The 24455-nt window shown below is 40.5% G+C and overlaps 1 protein-coding gene across 1 annotated transcript; it reads left to right on the plus strand.

Annotated features, from left to right (window-relative positions):
* The first annotated feature begins 210 nt into the window (after positions 1-210).
* LOC122116493 (sodium-dependent glucose transporter 1C-like) lies at positions 211-23881 on the plus strand. The gene is made up of 4 exons (XM_042690196.1): positions 211-292; positions 15561-15729; positions 20097-20213; positions 22119-23881. The coding sequence occupies exons 2-4, from the start codon at positions 15681-15683 to the stop codon at positions 23111-23113; spliced, it is 1161 nt and encodes a 386-aa protein (XP_042546130.1). The 5' UTR covers positions 211-292; positions 15561-15680; the 3' UTR covers positions 23114-23881.
* Positions 23882-24455: the final 574 nt, after the last annotated feature.

The following is a 24455-nucleotide window of genomic DNA, read 5'->3' on the forward strand; positions in this document are numbered from 1 at the left end:
GTCCTGGGGAGAGGTTGCACCTAGTGGTGCTTCTGGAACCGGAGGGGCAGAGGTCGCGGCCGCAGAGTGGCAGCTGGGAGGAGCGAGAGCGTTCTCCGCAGCCGCCGAGCTGGAGCTGGACGTGGCGTGGCGCGGGGCGGAGGCCGGGGTCAGGGCCGGGGCCGGACCCCCTGCTGCCCGGCAGCGGCTCCTCCAGACCCGGGTGCCTGCGAAGAATAAGCCCGCGGCGGTGGCCCGGAGCCCGCGGCGCCGGTTCACCACGCTGATCCTGTGTCTGGCCTTCTTGGGGCTGGTGAGAGCCGGGGCTGCGCCCCCCAGGCTGGGTTCCCGCAGGGCCGGGGCGCGGGGCGCTCGCTCTTCCCGCCCGGTCTCCCTCCCCCTGCGCGCCGTGGGTCTGGGGGGCTTCTGATCCTCTGCCTGGGCTTCCGCTTCCTCGTGCCCACGGAGGCGGATTCCGATCTAGAATTATGCACTATCAGGGGTGAAGTGGATTTTTCCTAAGGTTTCCCAGCGGCAGCAGGCCTTTGAACGTCTGTCCTCTGGGTACCCCGGGAAGACACATAGAGTTTGGGGTGTTGTTAGCTACTGCTCTCCTCATCCAAAATGATCGCACGGAAAACCAGTTTTTCTGGGATTTCCTCTTTCTGCTGGCCTGACCAAAGTCAGCCAAGCACTTAGCTGACGATAGGGAGAAAATCGAGAGAAAATAGGGCTTGTGGGTAACACGGCTGGGTAAATGGTACAGCCAGGAGCATTTCTTGCCGAACCCACTACAACATGTTCTTTTTTTTTTTTTTTTTGCCCTTTCCCCCCCGTGATCTTGACTTAATATGTCACAATCATGTTTAAATTAACTTTTCTGATTCTTAGATGCTTTTCTTGGAGCCAAAGTGCAAGGCTAACTTTTACCAATCCCTAGGCTACCCTCCTCTCAAGATTTGTGACAATCTCTCCTTATCATTTGATAATCATAATCCCGAGGCGATAGAAAGGTGAGTCCTCTGGAGTAGAATCATTTCTGACCATTGAGAATCTATCTCAGAGACTCCGAAGCAGAGCCCTTTCTTAGAATTATTTGATAGTTAAGAAGATGAGAAGGGTGAAGCTGTCTCAAACATTCAAGAAAACACAGTACATGAGGAGGGTGAAGAGGAAGAGGTTGATGAACAGGTGTGGAAGTTAAGGACTGGCCATGTCACAAAGGAAATGTGTCAAGAGCAAAGGCAGTCCAAGCCCTGAAGAATAATAGTAATGGCATTGTAAATGTTATAATGGAATTAACAATGTAACCATGGGAAAACAAGGACCCTTTTTCTGTGTGTCTGTGTTTCAAGAGGGTACCTGCAGCTTGGTTTGAAATCTGTCCTGTTTCTATTATCAATAAAGTTATGGCTTCTTGTTGGATGAAAAAACAAAAGAAAGAAGGAAAGAAGAAAGAAAGAAAGAAAGAAAGATATGGAAGGAAGGAAGGCAGGAAGGAAGGCAGGCAGGAAGGAAGGTAGGAAGGAAGTAAGGAAGGAAAGAAAGAACAAGAAATAAAGGAAGGAAGGAAGGAAGTCTCTGCAGTACCTGGTGAACCATCACTCACTGTGTGCTGGCTCTCAGAAGCCCTTTGAAGACATATACTAGGTGCTTGATGTGCACCTGTGTGTCCACTCTGGTCCTTAGCCCTACCCTGCTCCTGCTTGGGCCCGGCACACCGTGTCTTTGGAGCAGCAGTGCAATTAGAACCAGTTACCCTCGAAATACAGATGAATTGGAAACCTTTTTTTTTTCTTATTAATCTTAAAGGGTCCAAGAAATTTCCTTTGTAAGCTATCTAGTACATACTGTTAACACTTACTAGAAAAAAAAGGTTGAACAAGTCATTTTTAGCCATTTCTTTGCAGGAAGAACTGATTCAGGAATGGGAGCAGTGCCTAAATAGTGCAAGTCTATGGACAGGATGAGAAAGTGACACAGAACTACCTCCAGGTTGCAGCAGATTTGCCATCTTTGTACACTCTGGGTAGCCGTGGTCTTGTTCAAAGAATAAAGTCTGTCAGGTTAGATTTTGTTCACATATGAAGACAGAGTACAGTTCCTTACACACAGAGGCAGATTTAGACCCGTTTTTCTCTCTTTTTCTTTGCCTCCCTCCCTCCTTCCTTCCTACCTTTCTTTTCTTCTTCCTCTTCCTTTCTTTTTCTCTTTATCTTTCTTTCTTTTCTTCCTTCCTTCTTTCTCTTCCTTCCTTCCTTCCTTTCTTTCTTTCTTTCCTTCTTTCTTTCTCTCTCTTTCTTTCATTCTTTCCCCCTTCTTTTTCTTTCTTCTGTGCCAGTACTGGGGCTTGAGCTCAAGGCCTGGGTGCTGTCCATTAGCTTTTTCATTCAATGATGGCTCTACTACTTGAGCCAAATCTCCCCTTCTGGTGGACAATTGGAGATTACCTTCCTGCCCATGATGGATTCAAACTTTGATCTTCAGATCTCAGCCTCCTGAATAGCTAAGCTTATAGTCATGAACCACCAATGCCTGGCTCTTTAGGTCTAACTTAATTTATTAATGCCCAACCACAAATTTTGAGGTTGATTGAAATGCTGAATACTTTTACATTGTATATCACCACAATAGTTAAATGATTTGCTCTCAATATGGTACTATGATGTACAATGACAAATAAGCTAGATGATTTTTGATGTTTTCAAGTACAAAGGATGGCTCCACAGAAACATTTATGAGCATTCTTTTGAGATAGGATCTTGCTATGCAGTCCAGAATGCCTTAAAATCACTATGTAGACCAAGCTGTCCTTGAAATTGTGATCTTCCTACCTCAGCCTCCTGAATGCTGGGATTACAGGCATGTACCACCAAACCTGGACCCATTTTTAAAATTCTTGGAAGGAATACAACACATCAGGGATACGATTATGATGACTATCAGGACGTGATGAAGAGAAAAAAAGGTATAGTCCTTGACAGATGTCTCAGTGAACCAAACAAATCAAAATCAAATGGTCCAAAGTTCACACAACAGAGTATTTGAGTGTCATAAAAGACTTTGTTTATGACTTGATAGTGATTAAACCCCATAGTTGGCTGTCAGTAAAACTGCTTGAAGCATCTGCTTCTGTAGTTAGTTTGGTGACACGAGGCATAGAAACCTGGAGACCCTCTAAACATGAAGATTGGAAAACTTTGGAATAGCCAAGGTTTCTTATTCCCCCCATTCAGGATGGCTGCAAACCAGCTGTTAGTGCTCCCATGCACACACCCAATGCTCTTTTCGTCTGAGATGTTTGCCTGCATGTATTCAGTAGCATCTAGAGAAATAGCAGTCTCACCAGTCTTAATTATTAGGGTTGATGATTGAACCCAGGTCCTCCTGCATGCTAAGATGCACATGATCTACCAACTGAACTGTCACTCCTGTCCCTTATATGATATATATATCATATATATATCATATATGACATATATGATATATATATGATATATATATATATATATCATATATATCCTGAGCCCTTATATCATATATATCTATTTTAAGGACAGGGTTTCTTTTTTTTTTTTTTTTTAATTTTATTTTATTTTAATTGAGAACATACTGTACAGAGGGGTTACAATTACATGGGCAGGAAAATGCATACATTTCTTACCAAGCATTGCAGCCTCCTCCTTTGTTTACCCTTCACCTCCCTTCCCAGCCTCCCCCCTCCCCCCCACCCAATCATACCCCCCCTCCCCCCCCCCGCAACGACATTGTAAAGCTGGTTTTGACATGACATTTTGTACTTCTCATTGTTGCAACAGGTCCACCTGAATCCTTAAAAGACTTGTTTGTCCCCGTCTCCTCCACATGTTATACTGATATCAAATATAGTGAAAGCGGGGGTTACACTGTGGGGGAGGGACATACAAAGCAACAAAGAAATAATATTATAAATGCGTTAGAAACACATGCATGAAAGAAACAAAAACATTAAAATACATATTTGAGGGTTCGTTTTCCTAACATCACATTCTCTGACTTTTTCCGCTTGACTCATACCTATACTAGATATTGCAAATAAGGGAAACCATGGGACCTATGTTTCTTTGGGCCTGGCTTACTTCACTTAATATAATTTTTTCCAAGCCTTTCCATTTCCTAACAAATGGGGCAATGTCATTCTTTCTGATGGAGGCATAGAATTCCATTGTGTATATATACCACATCTTCTTGATCCATTCATCTACTGAGGGGCATCTGGGTTGGTTCCATCTCTTAGCTATGGTAAATAATGCTGCAATAAACATAGTTGTGCTGGTAGCTTTAGTGTGGCCTTGTTTGTGGCCATTTGGGTAAATGCCCAAAAGTGGGATTGCTGGGTCATTGGGGAGCTCTATATTGAGTCTTTTGAGGAACCTCCATACTGCTTTCCAAAGTGGTTGAACAAGTTTACATTCCCACCAACAATGAAGTAAGGTTCCTTTCTGTCCACATCCCCTCCAGCATCTGTTGTTGTTAGAGTTCTTGATTTTTGCTGTTCTAACTGGAGTGAGGTGATATCTCAATGTTGTTTTGATTTGCATTTCTTTTATGGCTAGGGATGTTGAACATTTCTTCATGTGTCTATTGGCCATCCTTCTTTCTTCTTCAGAGAAGCTTCTCTTTAGGTCTTTTGCCCACTTACTTATTGGGCAGTTGTTTCTTTGAGGATTTGTTGTTGGGTGGTTTAATTTTTTGAGTTCCAAGTATATTTTAGATATGAGACCTTGTCCGTTGTATGGCTAGTAAAGATCTTCTCCCAATCCGTGGGCTTTCTATTGATCTTGCTAGCTATGTCATTTGCCCTGCAGAAGCTCTGCAACCTTATACAATCCCATTTGTCCCATTGTCTTTGATTTGTTGTGTTTCCGGGTCTCTATTCAGAAAATTTCGGCCTGAGCCGAGGAGACCCAGGGTTTCTCCTATTCCATCCTGTAATGTTTTCAGAGTGTCTGCTTTGAGTTCAAGGTCTTTGATCCATTTGGAGTTGATTCTGGTGCAGGGTGATATATAAGGATCTAGCTTTAGTTTTCTACATGTAGTTAACCAGTTTTGCCAGCACCATTTACTGAAGAGGCTGTCTGTCTTCCATTCTATTGTTTTAGCTCCCTTATCGAAGATTAGATGGCTATAGGTCTGTAGGTTCATTTCTGGGTTTTCAATTCTATTCCATTGGTCCTGAGGTCTGTTCTTATGCCAATACCAAGCTGTTTTGATTACTATGGCTTTATAGTAGAGTTTGAAATTTGGTACTGATATTCCTCCAGCAGTGTTCTTTCCGTTGAGGAGCGTTTTTGCTATTCGGGGTCTTTTATTGTTCCATATGAATTTTTGGATTGCCTCTTCTATTTCCTTGAAGAATGAGGGTGGAATTTTGATAGGTATTGCGTTGAATTTGTAGATAGCCTTGGGAAGTATTGCCATTTTCACAATGTTAATCTTTCCAATCCAGGAGCATGGGAGGTTTTGCCATTTTTTAAGTTCTGTGTTGATTTCCTTTTTCAAGATTTTAAAGTTTTCATCATAGAGGTCCTTCACTTCTTTAGTTAATTCCTAGGTATTTTATTTTTTGTGGGGCTATTACAAATGGAGTTGCTTTCCTAATTTCAGCCACACTTTTCTCATTGTTGGCATACAGAAAAGCCATGGATTTTTGGGGGTTAATTTTATAACCTGCTACTTTGCCAAAGTTTTGAATCAGCTTGAATAATTTGGGAGTGGAGCCTATGGGATTCTTTAAATACAAGATCATGTCATCTGCAAAGAGGGAGAGTTTTATTTCTTCTTTCCCTATTTGGATCCCCTTTATGTCTGCATCTTGTCTTATTGCTGTAGCTAGGCATTCTAATACTAGATTGAAGAGAAGTGGAGAGAGTGGGCATCCTTGTCTTATTCCTGAGTTAAGAGGAAATGGCTTTAGTTTTTCACCATTGAGTATAATGCTGGCTGTAGGTTTGTCATATACAGCCTTTATTGTATTGAGGAATGTTCCATGGATTCCTAATTTTTCCAAAACCTTCATCAGGAAGGGGTGTTGGATCTTGTCGAATGCTTTTTCTGCGTCTATTGAGATAACCATGTGGTTCTTATTCTTGCTCCTGTTGATGTGATGAATAATATTAATTGATTTGCGTATATTGAACCAGCTTTGCATCCCTGAAATGAATCCTGTTTGATCGTGGTGTATGATTTTTTGGATGAATTGTTGAAGTCGGTTGGCCAAAATTTTGTTGAGAAGTTTTGCATCAATGTTCATCAAAGAAATGGGTCTATAGTTCTCTTTCTTTGATGAGTCCCTGCCTGGTTTTGGGATGAGGGTGATGATGGCTTCATAGAATGTGTTCGGTAGTGAGCTTTCTCTTTCAATTTCATTGAAGAGTTGGAGGAGAGTTGGTGTGAGCTCTGCTTTGAAGGCCTTGTAAAATTCCGCTGTAAAACCATCTGGTCCTGGACGTTTCTTAGCTGGGAGGTCTCTTATTGCTGTTTCTATTTCAATGCTTGATATGGGCCTGTTAAGATAGTTTAACTCATCTTGGTTTAGTTTTGGCATGTCAATATTTGCTAGGAAGAGGTCCATTTCTGTCAAGTTCTCAAACTTATTAGCATACAGTTTTGAGAAGTATTCCCTTATAATGTTCTGAATCTTGGTTGTTTCTGTGGTGATGTTTCCATTCTCATCTCTGAGTTTATTAATTTGGGTGTGTTCTCTTCTTTTTCTGATAAGATTTGCTAAGGGTCTGTCAATTTTGTTAAGTTTTTCGAAGAACCAACTCTTTGTTTTGTTGATTCTTTCTATAGTTTTTTTGGATTCTAATTCATTTAATTCTGATTTAATTTTGATTATTTCTTTCCGTCTACTGGATTGGGGTTTATCTTGCTGCTCTTTTTCAAGGAGGTTTAGATGCGTCATTAAATTGCTAGTTTCAGATCTCTCCAATTTGTTGATATAGGAGCTCAGAGCTATAAACTTGCCTCTGAGTACTGCCTTTGCTGTGTCCCAGAGGAGCTGGTATTTTGTGTGTTCATTTTTGTTGAATAGCATGAACATTTGAATTTCCTTTCTAATCTCTTCCATGACCCACTCATGATTCAGCAGTGTGTTGTTCAGCCTCCATGTGATACCGGACTTTCTTTGGTGGCTTTTGGTGTTGAGTTCTAATTTTATTCCCTTGTGGTCAGAGAGAATGCAAGGTATAACTTCAATGTTTCTGAATTTAGACAAGTTTGCTTTGTGGCCTAAAATGTGGTCTATTTTAGAAAACGTTCCATGTGCTGCTGAGAAAAACGTGTATTCTGATGCTGCTGGGTGAAATGTTCGGTAAATGTCTGTTAAGTCTAGTTTATCTATGCAGCTGTTTAGATCTGTGGTTTCTCTGTTGAGTTTTTGCCGAGTTGATCTATCTAGTGGGGAGAGTGGTGTGTTAAAATCCCCAACAATTAATGTCTTTGGATCTATATGGGATTTGAGGGAAAGTAGTGTTTCTTTGATAAATTTGGGTGCTCCATTGTTTGGCGAATAGATATTTAGAATTGTAATATCCTCCTGAAGGAGAGATCCTTTAATTAGTATGTAGTGACCTTCTTTATCTCTTTTCATGAATTTTAATTTGAAGTCTATTTTATCTGATATTAGGATTGCAACTCCCGCCTGTTTATGCGGTCCGTTTGCTTGGTAGATTTTGTTCCAGCCTTTAACATTGAAAATGTGTTTGTTTTTTCGGGCAAGATGTGACTCCTGCAGGCAGCAGATAGAAGGGTCTTGTTTTTTAATCCAACTAGACAGTCTATGTTGCTTAATTGGAGAGTTCAGTCCGTTAACATTAAGAGATAGGACTGAGAGGTATTTGGGAGTTCCTGCCATGTTATCTACCTTCTTGGGGGCTGCAAAAACTGGGTTCTTCCTATGGTTCTTGGATTCTCAGTTTGGGTGCAGTTTCTTGGCCTTTATTGCGGTCTTGTTGGTTTTCTATGTGTAGGACATCTTTAAGAATCTTTTGTAGGGCTGGTTTGGTGGAGATGTATTGTTTCAATTTTTCTTTGCTATGGAAGGTTTTTATTTGGCCTTCGGTTATGAAGGAGAGTTTAGCTGGGTACAGTATTCTTGGTTGATAGTTGTTTGTTTTTAGGGCATGGCATACATCGTTCCAGGCTCTTCTTGCTTTGATTGTCTCTGCTGAGAAATCTGAGGTGATTCTAATTGGTTTCCCTTTATAAGTGATTACCCTTTTCTCTCTGACAGCTTTAAGGATCTTTTCCTTGTTCTGAGTTGATCCTGTGTGGATTATAATGTGGCGGTGAGATGTCCTATTCTGGTCTGGTCTATTTGGGGTTCTAAAGGCTTCTTGTATCTGGACAGGCCTATCTTTTTGCATGTTTGGGAAGTTCTCTGCTAGGATCCTGTTAAACAAATTTCCTAGACCATTAACTTCTGTTTCTAGGTGCTCCTCTACACCCATTATCCTTAGATTGGGCCTTCTGATGGTGTCTTCCAGGTGTTGGATAGATCTATCATATTTCTTGGACTTGTCTTGGATGGTTGTATGTTCTTTCTCTATAATATCTAGGCTGTCTTCAATCCCTGAGATTCGATCTTCTGCATGGTCTAACCTGCTGTCAAGACTCTCTACTTTGTTTTTTATCTCTTTTCCTTCTAGTTGGTCAGCTTTGATGGCTTCAAGTTCTTTGTTGAAGCTCTGTTTTAGGTCTTGTATGAATTTCTTTACTTCCTTAATTTGGTGTTCAGTGTTTGTCCTCAAATCACTTAGTTGATTGGTTATGGTTTCTTTGGGCTCCCATTCCTTCTGTTGGGTTCCATTCAGCATTCCCTTTGTGGTCTCCCTGACTTCCTTCAGCTCTTTGTTAATGGATTCCATGAATGCCTTTAGTGATCTTTGTGTGTTCTCTACCTGGTCTCTCAATTCCTGTATTACTCTTTGATTAGCTTCCTCCCGTTCGTGGGATTTCTGCAGATCTCTTTGAGTGTTCTCAGCCTGCTCACGCCATTCCTCCCTTTCTCTTTGAGTATTCTCAAGTTGTTCACGCAAATCCTGTATCAGTTTTTGAGTAGCTTCCTCACGCTTATGATATTCTTGTATAAACTTCTGGGATGCCTCCTCTCTCTCCCTGTCATGCTCATACAGAGTCCTTTGTACATTGTCAAACTTTTCATTTATCATGTTTGCCAGCAGTGTTTGTAGAGCTATTTGGGAACTCTCCTCTGGATTATTCATTATCTGTTCTAACCCCTGATTATCAAGATTGGGAATTGAGATACCCGAATTTGCCATTTTTCTTGTGTTTTTCCGGCTTACTCTGCCCATTTGAGATGAAGATAGTACCAGTTTTGTGCTAGAACACTATCTTAAGGCAACCATCAACCAAAGTTTGCATTTGTACAGTCAATAGTCTACAGATACAATCTAGTTCAACAGATACATCTATTCGACATCAAACAACTATATGTTAAAGGACTTCGAACCGCAGAGAAGAATTTGGAAAACCAGAAATTATTAGGGTTAGGGAGAGATGTGGGTAAAAAATAGGAATAGATTGGTGTGGGGAGGCACAGGGAGAGTTAACTATGTCCTAATCACAGTGCAGGAAATAGGTTGGGTAGGATGCAAGTAGAGAGAGAGAGAAAAAGAAGAAAGGGAAAGGGGAATGAAAAGAGACCAGAAAAAAAAAATAGAAATGTAAAAATTAATGTTATTTTAGAGATTAAAAGACCATCTATTTATAGAGGAATATGAATATGTTGAGAGAAAGGGAGGGACATAGAGGAGATGTGAAAAACTTTAAAAAAATGCTTAAAATTTTATATAGGTATAAAGAGGTAGTACTGCTATTAATGAATTTAAGTCTCAGAGGTTTTGAATTGAGTAATAAGTTTGTGGATTAAGTGTGTACACAATGGGGGGTAGGGTCTACTGGTTAACTACGGGTTTATCTGAAGATGTGCAGGACAAGAGTTAAGTCACATAAAGAAGAACAAAGAGGAAAAGATGGAAAGGATAGGAAAGTGAGAAGAAAAGATCAGTTCAGTAGAGCTAGACAAAAAACAAAAAGATAATTAAGAATGAAAGAAAAAGAGAAAGAAGACAAGAAAAGAAAGGAAAACACACATTCACGTATTCCTAAAATAAAAATTATAGGAGGAGAAAAGAAAAAAAAAAAAGTTAATGGAAAACAATTATTTTTTCAGAAGAGGCAAAAATTAAAGATTAATAAAAGTTTTAGAAAAGCAAAAAAAATTTTTTTATATATATAAGGTAACAAAAAACAAAAAAAAAAACAAAAAAAAAAAAAGAAAAAAAGAAGAAGAAGAAGAAGAAGAAGAAAAAAAAGGTCTTTGATTTTTTTTTTTTTTGGGGGGGGAGGGGTGGGAAGAGTCCTGTATCTCCCTTTTGTCTGTAACCAGAGTGTGGTTGGAGTCTCTGGTCAGCTTGAGGTCCTGTGGCTTGATTGGTTTCTTAAGTCAGTTTGTTGGAACAGGCAGAAAAAATGCTCTGCTTTACCCAAGATTTTGAGATCCCCCTCCCAGGTTAGTTTACTGGGAGGGTGATCTGCTTTGAGAATCACAAAAGAGGGGGATGCAGTGATGAGGCTAGGTTCTGGGTAGAGTTGAGGCCTTTCAACAAACAGTAGCTTTTCCCTGGGGCTATTTTGTGAAAAAAACTCACAGCACCCAGCCTGGAGCCATTCTCAGGGTTTCTGTTTTTCAATTGATTGTGGTGGCTGCTAGAGGGAGGGGCAGCCTCTGGCTCTGGTTACCCGGTGAGGAGAGCCACTCCAATGGCTGGCGCCTGAGCTGGGTGACTTTTCCCTGGATGGAACTGAGTCTGTGAGGTCACTTCGCCGTTAAGTTCTTGTGACCTGCTAAATGACTCGTTTTATTCCAAGGCCTGAGCTGGAGCTAGCCGCTCCTCCGAGCTTTGTCGGTATCCAAGATGGAGATCACCGGTGCTGGGTGGGGGGGAGGGGTGGCCTTCCCTCCTCTGCTCCCTGGGAAGGAGTGAGGAAATCGGGCTTCTACTCACGCCGAGTCTTGGATCCTGGGTCGTCTCTGGTCTGCAAAGTGCAGGATGAAGTTGTCCGCTCCTTGTCGGTTCTTGCTGGTGTTGAGTAGAATCCGCTCGCCCGCTGCGTCTGGCTCCTTCGTCCCGGACTCTCTGTGTGAGCGCTCAGGTATGGCCGCGGCTGCGGTCGCCGCTGCGACCCTGCCGCCGCAGCAGCAGCTGCTGGCAGACGCTCAGATGTGTCTGCTTGGCTTCCCCTCTCTTGACTAACTCTCAGGACAGGGTTTCTTAGGTAGTCCTTGAATGTAAAATGTTCATGGTTAAAGATCTGATGAGAAGTCATTACAACAGCGATCCAGTTGGCAAGAAAATTTTGTTATTTCAGTTATGTGTCACTTCTAAAGATTATTACTAGCATTAGGATAGATGGTGGTATACTATCACTAATAGATTTCCATTTATTTCATACAATTTGCAAAGCGCATGTATAGATAATTTATATAGGTATAACTCAAAGTACTTCAGTATTATTTTTATTTGCTAGTTCTTTCCACATAATATACCAAATAAGCTCAATAGTTTAATATTTGTCTTTCTATGAAAAGACATAACATTTTGAGGCACTCCCAGGGTTCTTCTAGAAAAACTCCAAATTAATTTGAGGTTCTGAGAATGACTTACTTTATTTTGATTTGGAGAATCTCACCAAAATATCAAGGTTTAAAACACTTGATTAGAGTAAGATCATTTTATATAATAATCTTTCATTTCTGGGTATGGTAGCTCATGCCTGTAATCCCAACTATTCAGGAATTAGAGTTAAGAATACTGTAGTTCAAGGTTATCCCAGACCAAAAAAAAATAATAACGTTAGTAATACATTAAGAAGCAGCAGATGTAATGCATACCAAGGCATAGGCAGGAAAATGGAGGCCCAGGACCAACTTGTGAAAAACTGTGTAAGACCTTAACTGTAAGGTAACCAGAAGAAAAACACTGGAGACCTTGAGGGCCTGGCAACCCTGAGTTCAAACCATAGTACTGCAAAATAAATAAATAAATAAATAAATAGTTCTTTATTTAACCAACGCCATATTAACACTTCAAAAGCAAGACCAGAATATTACATAATTGTCAAGTAAGCCTATCATTTTTGATAAAGAAGACCTAGTTTCCTTAAGGGTTAAAAACTGAGTAAACATAGAAGGAAGCTCAGGAAATTATCTTGGTAAAACCCAGTGTCTTTGTTTCCTGAGCCAAGTACCTCAAATGCAAAGCAGAACCTCTCACAGTGTCCTATCACAAGGCAGCCAATGCTCCAAGGAAACCTTGCTGTCTTAATAGAGGATCCAATTCTAGTTTTGTAAGGTACTTCAGATGTTAATGTTCAATTTTAAGAAACGCTTGGAAATAATTCCCTGCTAATCTCAGTCAGCTTGGTCATACATTAAGTTCCTTTCCAAGTTTTGATTTCTATAATCCTTCCACACTGTTCTTGGCCATCCAGACTTTGTTCTAAATTTCTCTCTTCTCACTTTACAACAACCAGAATACTCTCAGACAAAATCACACTGTGAGGAGCTGCCCTTTGAGACAGCATGCACTCAAGGAGTCCCATTAATCCATGTGACATTGCAGTGGCTTGCTTCCCAGTGACCACAGGAAATTAGGATCACTAAAGGTTCAACATTCTAATAAAAAAATGAGGGAAGATGGAAGTGGCGCTGTAGCTCAAGTGGTAGAGCGCTAGCCTTGAGCTGAAGAGCTGAAGGACAGCGCTCAGGCTCAGAGTTCAAGCCCCATGACCAACCAAAAAAAAACCTGGTTAAAAAAAAATGAGGGAAGAGGTGACAGTGTTTAAAAAAAAAAACTGTACTAATTACATGACTTATGTAACTGTAACCCCTCTGAATGTCACCTTTACAATAAAAAATTCTAGTCTAGTCAATATATAAATTAAAAGGGCCAGAAGTAAGGGTCATAGGGAAAGCATATGATCAAAGCCCATTATATACATGAAGGAACATAAAGTATGAAATTTGGGGCTCAGCGCAGAAAAAAAAAACCCTGCTCAGTTCAGTCAGAGAGACTGGCACACAAGTTCCTGGACTCCACTTTTAAGAAACAACTTGCCCATGGGCTAGTTTTTGTGTGAGCTCCAAAGGCACAGATCCTGGCTGTCATGTTTTTCTTCCAGTGGTGCGGGTGGGGTCACCTGCAGTCTCATTCACGTTGCCCTCCTGGTGCCAAGAAAATGACAGCACTTACCAAGGCTTTTGGGGGAGAGGGAAAAAACACAACTTGTGAAGTAGGAGCCCCCAGAGCCAATAAAGGTTGCGGGAACTCCACCCAGCAACGCAGGAAGGAGGTGATGTGAGGAGCATCTGCATGTGGACTGTGTAGGGCCTGCAAGGCATCATTCATTATACAAGTAACTCAGTTTATTGTTTGTTGACATATTAAATTAACTTCCAGTTGTTACATAGATATGGAGGCTGTTGTTACATAGATATGGAGGCCGTTTTATGCCAATTTTAATTTGCTTTATCACAGTGGATTAAATTTATAATTTACTAATAAATTAAACCAGCAAAACAATATTGTTAACCTCCTGATAATGTGTATGTAATATTTTTTGGTGGGGGGGGGGAGAAGGGTTTGAACTCAGGGCCTGGGAGATGTCCCTGGGCTTTTTTGCTCAAAGCTAGTCTTCTACCACTTGAACCTCTGTTATGACCTTCCTGCGTGGGCTGCCTTTAAATTGTGATCCTCAGATCTCAGCCTCCTGAGCAGCAAGGTTTACAGTCATAAGCCACCAGGACCCTGCTGTATATATAACATTTTGTGATAAAGTCTGGCTTATGGTGCTCTTACTGACTCAGAATATTTTTTAAGAAAAATACAGACTTAAAATTGTTTAAACTGTATATTGTGTATGTGCAAGACTCCTTTTGTACTCAAGATGGCTATTTTGATAGTATTGAAAAGGAAAACCAATCATTTATATTACTGACATGTTAATTCTCATGTTAGTACTTGTAGCATATTTCAAAATACAAAAAAAAAGCCACTTACATTAGACCCCACTCAGTAGCTAACACTGCGGGATTCTAGCTACTCAGGCTGAGAGCTGAGGATCACAGTTTGAAACCAGCCCAGGAATGAAAGTTCATGACATTCTTATATCCAATTAACCCCCAAAAAGTTAGAAGTAGAGCTGTGGCTCAAGTGGTAGAGTCTTGAGCAAAATAGTTCAGGGATAGTGGACAGGCCCTGGGTTCAAGCTCCAGGACTGGCACACACATACACACACATGTGTACACACACACATGCACATACATGCACGCACACTACTATATAATATATATAGTTGTAATGTTACATATTATAAACTTTATTATTACTGTTGGTATTTTATTGTTACTATTTTGCAGTGTTCATGTTGAAACCTGGACTTATGCCTACTAGGCAAGTCTCACACCTCTGACTTATATCCCTAACCTCAACTCACTATTAATACAGAATAGTCTTTAAGATGTTATTCAAATAGAAAAAGTGCAACAAAAAGCCATGATTTAAAAAAATTATTGTGATTAAGTGATTACATAAATTTCACACATTTCACAGTATTTGGGATAGTGATGCTTAGTTAAAGTCACAAACACATTCTAACCTTCACGGGGCAAATTGTCATTACTGTGGTCTATGAAGTTTGTGAATTCTATGAGCTTTGACAATACAGCTATTTCTTCCACATCAGGTGATGTTTGCGTTTCTTTCCTTTTGTTTCGTGTCAGCTGTTCCCTCTTTCCCTCTCATTCCCTCCCTCCCATCACTGCCCTGGAGTTGCTTAGTTTGTTTTCCAGTCCAGTGCTGCTGCTGGGTCCCACTGTTGTTTCCCCCTGTTTCCCTCTGTTTCTGTGTCTTCCTCCTTACCTCCCTCAGATGTGTGCATATATATACCATATAGGTGGTCAAGAACATGGGGTCATTTAGCAATGGCACAACAAAATGAGTGGAGGTTCTTTGTTTCTCGAGTCCTATTTACTTTGCCGTATCTCCTTGCATTTTGGATTTAACACCCACCTGTCAGGGAGATCAAGTGCCATTTGTCTCTTTGCTCTTGGCTTACCTCACTCAAAATGATTTTTTTTCTAGTTCTAACCATTTCCCTGTGAATGCCATTATTTTTTCCTTTCTAATGGCTGCATAATATTCCATTGTATATAGGTACCACAATTTTTGGATCCATTCATCTGTAGTGAGGCATCTGGGTTGTTTCCATATCTTGGCTAGTGTGAACAGTAAAAAACCATGATTTTAAGTAATTTTTGAAAAAGAGTTGAAAAGAAGGAAAGCAATTGGAGTCTATGGCACCGAGGCTGTTAGAATAACAGTGTATTTTTCTTCCTGTAATTCTCATGTGATTCTCTACATTGCATTGTATCCTCTCTCTGCTTTTCTGTAGTGGATACAAATTAAATGTACATTATTTTATTTTTAAATAAAACTTTTGGTTTTCAATTTCAGGGAACAACCACTGCTATACTGGGACCCACGTTTCAAGATCTGGCCACTAACGTGAACCGCAATATCAGCAGTCTTTCTGAAATATTTGTGGGTCGTGCTTTTGGATATTTGTGTGGCTCTATGATTGGAGGAGTTCTTTTGGACTGTATGAATCAGTTTTTACTTTTGGGTGAGTGAACAGTAATTTTTAATTCTTTGTGCCTGTCACTGAATTTACAACTGGATTCTAAATATGAAAACTTGACAACTGAAATGACAACTGAACTGAATGGTGTTTCAGGGTCCTCCACAGAAGCCAGGTCTCCATGGCCCTCACCTTGGCAGCCACGGGGCATCTGGGCTGGGCCACCTGGAGCTTTGATTAGCCCTCAGGTGTGCTGAGGGCAGTTCTGAGCCTCCGACCAGTCCATGTCACACACTTGTCCCAAAGCTCTGCCCATCAGGTGTAGGACAGATATCTAGGTGTGTCTGGAGCCAGATGAGTCTGGGAATGTGGCCAGGCTCTCTGGACTCTGGGTTGACAGTGCGGGGCAGGAGATGGTGATGCACTGACACAGGCTGCACATTTGTCCTCCTGTTAGTGATGAGACTGGTCCTTGTGCCACAGTCTAGAGGATTTTGACATGCTGGCAATGGTTTTAATATGCTGTGGTTTGAATAGAGTGACAGGTTTCAAGAAAATTTAGATTAATGTGAATTGGACAGGGAAATAGTTCATGCCAATTAATGAGTAAGTAATCCCTCTTACTTTCAAAGTGAGTTGAAGGAAATATGCATGCATGCATGCATACATACATACATACATAGGTACTTATGAAAAAGTTTTGCTATCTTGGATATTAAGCCTATGACCTGGTGCATACTCAAGTAGCATGTTAAACAATATCCCCAGGCCAAAAATATATGTCATATATTTCCTTCCCTACTCTCCATTTCTTTTTGAATTTGAATTTGATTTTAATCGGGAACTTACACATTTAAATTTTTATTGAGATGATATTTCTACATTCTTATGTAATATGATAATTTGATTTATTGTACAAATTATAACGATCATATCAGGACAATAAGCATTTCCATAACCTCAAATAATAATCATTTCCAAGTGTTGGGAACTTTTATTAGATTTTTCTTTTCTAATTAGTTTTGTGAACAATAATTAACCTGATGAGCTGTAGCAAACAGGAACTAATTCCTCCTAACTGAATTTCTCTACCCCTTATCTCACTTGTTTCTGTCTCCTCATCCCTGCTTTTTTTTTCTGATCTCTAGCAACCAATGATTCCACTATTCCATACTGTTTTAGTGTCCAAACCTGAGTGTGAACACATGAAACTGGTCTGTGTCTGACTTACTTCACATAATGATGTATGTGCATCCATCTGTATAGCTTCAAGGGACAGAACTGCATTATTGTATACAGATGAATACTATTTGATTGATTGATTGATTGTGTGTGTGTGTGTTTGTGTGTACAGACAGATCACATGATGTCCTCATTTTTCAAGGACTCACCATCCTATTTTCCATAGTAGAAGGAAAAGGTATAAGAGCTTGCACCTAGAAATGCCAGTTTAGCTGGGAAGGTGGTCAGTGGTAGAGTGCTTTGTCTCCCTTGCATGAGGACCTGGATTTGATTCCTCAGCACCACATAAACAGAAAAAGCCGGAAGTGGCGCTGTGGCTCAAGTGGTAGAGTGCTAGCCTTGGCTGAAGAGCTGAGGGACAGCACCCAAGCCCAGAGTTCAAGCCCCACAATGGACAAAAAAAAAAAAAGAAAAAAAAAGAAAAAAGAAATTCCAGTCTAGTGACCCTCAAATCTACCTATTTTGATAAAATCTCATTAGTCCATTTTTACTTTTCTTTCCTGTGCTTTTGGAGTTGTATCCAGAAAGAAATATTCGCCTATGCCTCTCCATATTTCTTTTTTCTAATTTTTATTTTTATTTTTATTGTGAAAATACTGTACAGAGGGGTTACAATTATATGGGCATGATAATGAGTACATTTCTTATCAAGCATTGTAGCCTCCTCCTTTGTTTCCCCTTCCCATCCCTTCTCATTCCCCCCCTTAAATCCCCCCCCCCCACCATCGGCCAAAGTTGTAAAGTTCGTTTTTCGACATAACAACTTGTACATCTCATTGTTGCAATGGGACCATCTGTATCCCTATTTAAACGATTTGTTTTGTCCTTCCCCTCCACAAATTATACCGACATCAAATACAATGAAAGCAGGGGTTATACCGTGTAAAGCTTTTCGACATAACGTCTTGTACGTCTCACTGTTCCTAACAAATGGGGCAATGTTATTCTTTCTGATGGAGGCATAGAATTCCATTGTGTATATATACCACATTATCTTGATCCATTCATCTACTGAGGGGCATCTGGGTTGGTTCCATATCTTAGCTATGGTAAATAATGCTGCAATAAACATAGTTGTGCTGGTAGCTTTAGTATCATCTTGCTTGTGATCATTTGGGTAAATGCCCAAAAGTGGGATTGTTGGGTCATAGGGGAGCTCTATGTGGAATCTTTTGAGGAACCTCCATACTGCTTTTCAAGGTGGTTGAACAAGTTTACACTCCCACCAACAATGCAGTAAGGTTCCCTTCTGTCCACATCCCCTCCAGCATCTGTTGTTATTAGAGTTCTTGATTATAGCCATTCTAACTGGGGTGAGGTGGTATCCCAATGTTGTTTTGATTTGCATTTCTTTTATGGCTAGAGAGGTTGAGCATTTCTTCATGTGTCTATTGGCCATTCTTATTTCCTTTTCAGAGAAGTTTCTCTTTAAGTCTTTAGCCCACTTATTTATTAGGCAGTTGTTTCTTTGAGGATTTGTTGTTGGGGGGGGAGTTAATTTTTTGAGTTCCAGATATATTTTAGATATGAGACCTTTGTCTGTTGTATGGCTAGTGAAGATCTTCTCCCAATCCGTGGGCTTTCTATTGATGGTGCTAGTTATTTTTTTGCTATGCAGAAGCTCTGCAATTCCATGCAATCCAATTTGTCCAACTTTCTTTGATTTGTTGTGTTTCTGGGTCTCTATTAAGAAAATTTCAAGTTCAGGCTCCATGACTAGACCCCCCCCAAAAAAGAGAAAGAAAAAGAAAATTTCATCCTGCTCCAGGGAGACCTAGGGTTTCTCTTATTCCTTCCTGTAATGTTTTCAGGGTGTCTGCTTTTACTTTGAGGTCTTTGATCCATTTGGAGTTGATTCTGGTGCAGGGTGATATATAAGGATCTAGCTTTAGTTTTCTACAGGTGATTAACCAATTTTGCCACCACCATTTACTGAAGAGGTTGTCTTTCTTCCATTCTGCTTTTTTAGCTCCCTTATCAAAGATTAGGTGGCTATAAGTCTGTAGGTTCATTTCTGGGTTTTCAATTCTATTCCATTGGTCCTGAGGTCTCTTGTGCCAGTACCAAGCTGTTTTGATTACTATAGCTTTGTAGTAGAGTTTGAAATTTGGTATTGATGTTCCTCCAGAATTGTTCTTTCTGTTAAGGATCTTTTTTGCTATTTGGGGTCTTTTTATTGTTCCATATGAATTTTTTGATTGCCTCTTCTATTTCCCTGAAGAAATTCTATTTCCTTGAAGAATATTGATAGGTATCGCATTGAATTTGTAGATTGCCTTTGGCAGTATTGCCATTTTCACCATGTTGATCCTTCCAATCCAGGAGCATGGGAGGTTTTTCCACTTTCCAAGTTCTGTTTTGATTTCCTTTTTCAGGTTTTTAAAGTTTCCATCATAGAGGTCTTTTACTGCCTCTCCATATTTCTTATTTAATTTTTTTAAAAAAACTGCTATACAAACCACTTCTTTTGCCTTTCTAATCAGTTTATGGTATATCTAAGAGTTCCTTAGATGTTTACCAAAGTATGAAACATTTACATATGCAACGTTTGGAAGGCTTCTTTTGCTATAAAAATTATGTAACAAAGGTAAAATGCCTATGTATACCTGATCATTTAAATGATATTTATTAAGATGAATTCCAGGAAATGGAAATGAGTTTTTCCCCTTTCTTGCTGTTTTTCTTCTCTTCTCTTTTCTTTTCTCTGTCTTTGGGAGGGTTAAGATGGGCAGAGAAATGAAGAGACAAAGGAACAAATGCAGCAGGGATACTCACTAGACACTATGTTGACAAATAACTACAACTTGTGGGTAGGGATGGGAGGGAAAAACTAAGAGATAGTGAGGGAAGGGGTGACAATGTCCAAAAAGAAATGTACTCATTAACTAACTTATGTAACTGTAAGCCTCTGTATACCACCTTTAATAATAATATTTTTTAAATTTAAAATGTGTTATAATTTGTAATAGCGATAGAATGTACTGTCACAGTTTTTGGGCGACATAAACATTTTAAAAGATTTAAATGATAAAAATCACTTGAATCAAATTCTTGAGATTAATTAGTTTTAATTTGGCCTTATTTTGCATCTTCGTACATCTTTAGGATATTGACCCATGAACTTGCATGTGAACAGATCTCATGGCTGACTTTCTTCCTCTCCTTCCCAGGGCTTTCCATGCTAGCGACTACAGTTGGTCTTTATCTCACTCCCTTTTGCAAGCAAGCAGTACTGCTGATTGTCATGATGTCTGTCTTCGGGGTTTCATTTGGTGCTCTGGATACAGGTCAGTGAGCCTTCAGTGTCTCCTCCAGACCAGGACACTACTGCAGGGAAACAGAGCTGGTGAAATGACAACATCATTTACAATGCTCTTGAAATGACACAACTCTCCAAGCTGATCATGGGCACCCAGTCAGAAGGACTCAACTTGCCATTTGAGGTGCCAGTTTTTTTTAAAATAATTATGAAGTGAATTTAGAAGATTTTTCTTTGTGTTCATTTTATAGTATTTGGACAGGGAAGAACCTTAAAACTCAGGGTATTTATAGTGCAGGAAAGAGTGAGAGGTTCCATTGGGAGAAAGGATTTGAGCATCATCAGTAAGAAGAGTTAATGGATTAGAAAGATTAAACAAGTGTGAAACCACTATTTGGCTACAAAAGCATAGAGGCTGCCATCTGGTTAGAAATACACACTGGCCAGGCACTGGTGGCTCATGCCTCTAATCCTAGCTTAGGAGGCTGAGATCTGAGGATCTCTATGGAAGCCAGCTCCAGCAGGAAAGTCTGCTCTAATTAACCATCCAAAAGCCAGATGTGGAGCTATGACTTAATGGTAGAGAGTGAGCTTTGAGTGAAAACCTCAGAACTAGCACACACACACACACACACACACACACACACACACACACACACGCACACGCACACGCACACGCACACATACACACAAGCGTACTCTGGTTTTTTGCCTAGAGAAGCCTGTGCTCTATACAGCCTTGTGCTTTCCTTTCTCAAAAGTTCCTGACCTCGGCATTAGATAGTCTCTAGGTACCATCATATATTTGAAGATCTGCTAAATAACATATATGTTATTTGTTCACCCCCATTCAAGCTTTTTGTCCTGGTTTTGCTCTAATGTTATTTGAGATATCAGGGAACTGTTTTATATTTTAGGTTATGTTTAGTTGCCAAATGGCAAAGGGAGAATTATGTACTCATTTGAAATTATCTTACAAAAGAGCCAGCCAAAGATTTGATGCTTATTTCCTGCCACAGGCACATCTGGGCTTTACAGGTTCTGAATTTTTTCTTTAATACAAATACAAAACAAGTGACAGGGTTGGGAAGGTGGCTCAGTGGTAGAGCACTTGCCTTGCATGCATGAGGCCCTGGGTTCGATTCCTCAGCATCACATAAGCAGAAAAAAAAAAGCCGGAAGTGGCGCTGTGGCTCAAATGGTAGAGTGCTAGCCTTGAGCTGAAGAGCTGAGGGATAGCACCCAGGCCCAGAGTTCAGGCCCTATGACCAGACCCCAAAAAAGAAAAAAAAAATACAAAACAATCACTATCTGATGATAAGATTTTGCCGAATAAACATATATTTAAAATACAAAACATGTATATAAATTCTGTTTCCCAGAGTAATGTTAGCAATGTTTCATTTTAAAAAGCCCTACTTAGCTGGGCACAGTGGCTCATGCCTGTAATCCTAGTTACTCAGGAGGCTGAGATCTGAGGATCAAGGTTCAAAACTAGCCTGAGCAAGAAAGTCCATGAGACTCTTATCTCCAATAAACTACTCAGAAAACCAGAAGTGGTGCTGTGGCTTAAGTGGTAGAGTGCTTACCTTGAACTGAAGAGCTGAGGGACAGCACCCAGGCCCAGATTTCAAGTCCTACCACCACCACCACCAACAACAACAAAAACCCTTACTAATGAGCCTACCAGAAGTAGGTACATCCTGTAGAATTCAGGGAATGCTATCTTGACACATACTGTTCTCTGGTGTGAGTAGGTAGAGTTCTTCAATCCCGAAATAGAATCTACTTAGAGCCAGTGTCTAAATAACTCAGAACAGTATGGTGCTTATGTCATGTAATTACAGACTCATCCTCTTTCTGGAAATTATGAAATGTTTTATCTCAATGTTGCTATGTGTAACTTAAACCTTTCTCTGTGTCTCTTTGCTAGGTGGGAACGTGCTCATCTTGGCTCTTTGGGGGGACAAGAGCCCCCCCCACATGCAGGCCTTACACTTCAGTTTTGCCCTGGGCGCCTTCCTGGCTCCCCTGCTGGCTAAACTGGCGCTGGGCCCCACAGTGTCTGCTGACAACCACACAGAGCCCGACTTTCTCCCTGCAGCCCTCAATGCCTCTTCTGAAGCCGCCTCAGACCCTCTACTCGCAGCTCCCCATGACATGAACTTACTGTGGGCTTATGCTTCCATAGGCACTTACATTCTCGTAGTTTCTCTCCTTTTCTTTGCTCTGTTCTTCATGAGAAGCTCAAGGCAGGGAAAATCAACAGCCTCTGCTCAGCAATCTCAAAGAGCTCAATACCACAAGGCCCTTCTCTGTCTGCTTTTTCTGTTCTTCTTCTTCTACGTGGGGGCTGAGGTGACATATGGCTCTTACCTTTTCTCCTTTGCCACCACCCATGTTGGCCTGGACGAGAGAGAAGCAGCTGGCTTGAACTCCATCTTCTGGGGGACCTTCGCAGCCTGCAGGGGCCTGGCAATCCTCTTTGCCGCGTGTTTACGCCCTGCCACCATGATTGTGTTGAGCAACATTGGCAGCCTGGCCTCCTGTTTGTTTCTGGTGCTTTTTGACAGGAGCCCCCTTTGTCTCTGGATAGCAACCTCCGTGTATGGGGCCTCCATGGCCACCACGTTTCCCAGTGGTGTTTCTTGGATTGAGCAGTACACCACCATCAGTGGCAAATCTGCTGCATTTTTTGTGATTGGTGGTACTCTGGGAGAAATGGCTATTCCTGCAGTAATTGGAATTCTTCAAAGGCAATACCCAGATTTACCAGTAGTTCTGTACATCTGTTTGGGGTCAGCAATATGCACTGCTATTATATTTCCTGTGATGTATAAACTAGCTACCTTGCCTTTGAACCACCACAGAAAAAGAAACAGAAAGAACGAAGACCAGAAAGCATTGCCGTCTAGTTTTGGGTTATAAAGGAACAAGCTGAGGGCCCAGTGGCTCAGGCCTCCATCCAAGAGTAGCTACAGTCCTAGTTACTCAGAAAATTGTGATCCAGGATCACAGTTCAAAGCCAGGCCTGGCAGAAAAGTCCAGAGTTGTACATGAACCATCATTGTGCACAAACCACAATCTCTTGTCATGAGTCTCCCTTGGCATGTGGCTGGTTAGGTATTCTTGCATTGTATCCAGCATTAAGAGCATTGGATGAAGGCATTTGTGGTTGAGAACTGGTGGTGCTAGAGAGGAGTGGAGTTGGATTTTCTAAGTAAATGATTTGGCATCCTTGTTCTGCCTGAGAACTGGGGAGAACAGTTTCATGAAAGAGTGTCCTAGTAAGGGACAGATTATTTTTTAACTCAACACAGAGTTAGACTAAGGCATAAGGGCTAATACTAAGGGCTCATTTTAAAATTTTTCTATAAGAATACTTAAGAGGGCCTAAAAGACCTGTCTTGAAGATGTGACTCTGCCATGTAGGGCTACACTGCAGACCTTATTCTACAGTAATTTGTCTAATTTTTACTGATCTGTGATCCTAGAAATCAAAATGAGTTGATTCGCAAGTAGAAAGCCTAAAGTTTTAAAGTTTGTGTAAGATGTCTGTTACAGCAGCCTCTTCTTTTCAAATGGAAATGTAACTAAAATGATCATCGTCTTTTAGATGATGGTGCTGATAGTGAATGCATGTCAAATTAATCTGCATAATGTTTAATTCATTCTCACAAATGATTGTCTGAAAAACGCAGTAACGGTGATGCATTTCACTCATGCAGAGTATACCTTTCCCCATAATTATAACATGGCTGAAACAGGACATATCCCACAATCAATCAATGATCATGTAACATCATGACAAAATTATACATGTGAAATTCACGCACATATTTAAAATAACTACACTCAATATCTTAAGCTAACAAAATAGTAACTCTTTCGATTATGGAGATTATAATGTTTGATTCACAATTTTTGTGTTAGTTATTTATTTGCTTGTTCATTTTGGGACAGGGTCTCAACTCTTAGGCAGTACTTCCACCTCAGCCTCCTAACTTCCTAGGACACCAGAGTTATATGCCTCAGTGATGGAAGGAAAAGAGTTTGTAGATGTAATTGTTCTCCCTAGATATGTTCAAAGGGGATTTAGTTACACATTAGAAGCTATTATGGAGTTATTACATTAGTCATAGAGCTATAGATGGGTCTCTTGGGGCCCCTGGTCTACCTCAATAAAGATAATGAGTCTGAGAATTATTGTTTCAACGTCCCATCCTTATTATTACTATGTTTTTCTTTGTCGGTCATGGGGCCTGACTCT

This window comes from Dipodomys spectabilis, unplaced genomic scaffold (assembly GCF_019054845.1).
Source record: "Dipodomys spectabilis isolate Male_0828 unplaced genomic scaffold, ASM1905484v1 ptg000001l, whole genome shotgun sequence".
NCBI lineage: Eukaryota > Metazoa > Chordata > Mammalia > Rodentia > Heteromyidae > Dipodomys > Dipodomys spectabilis.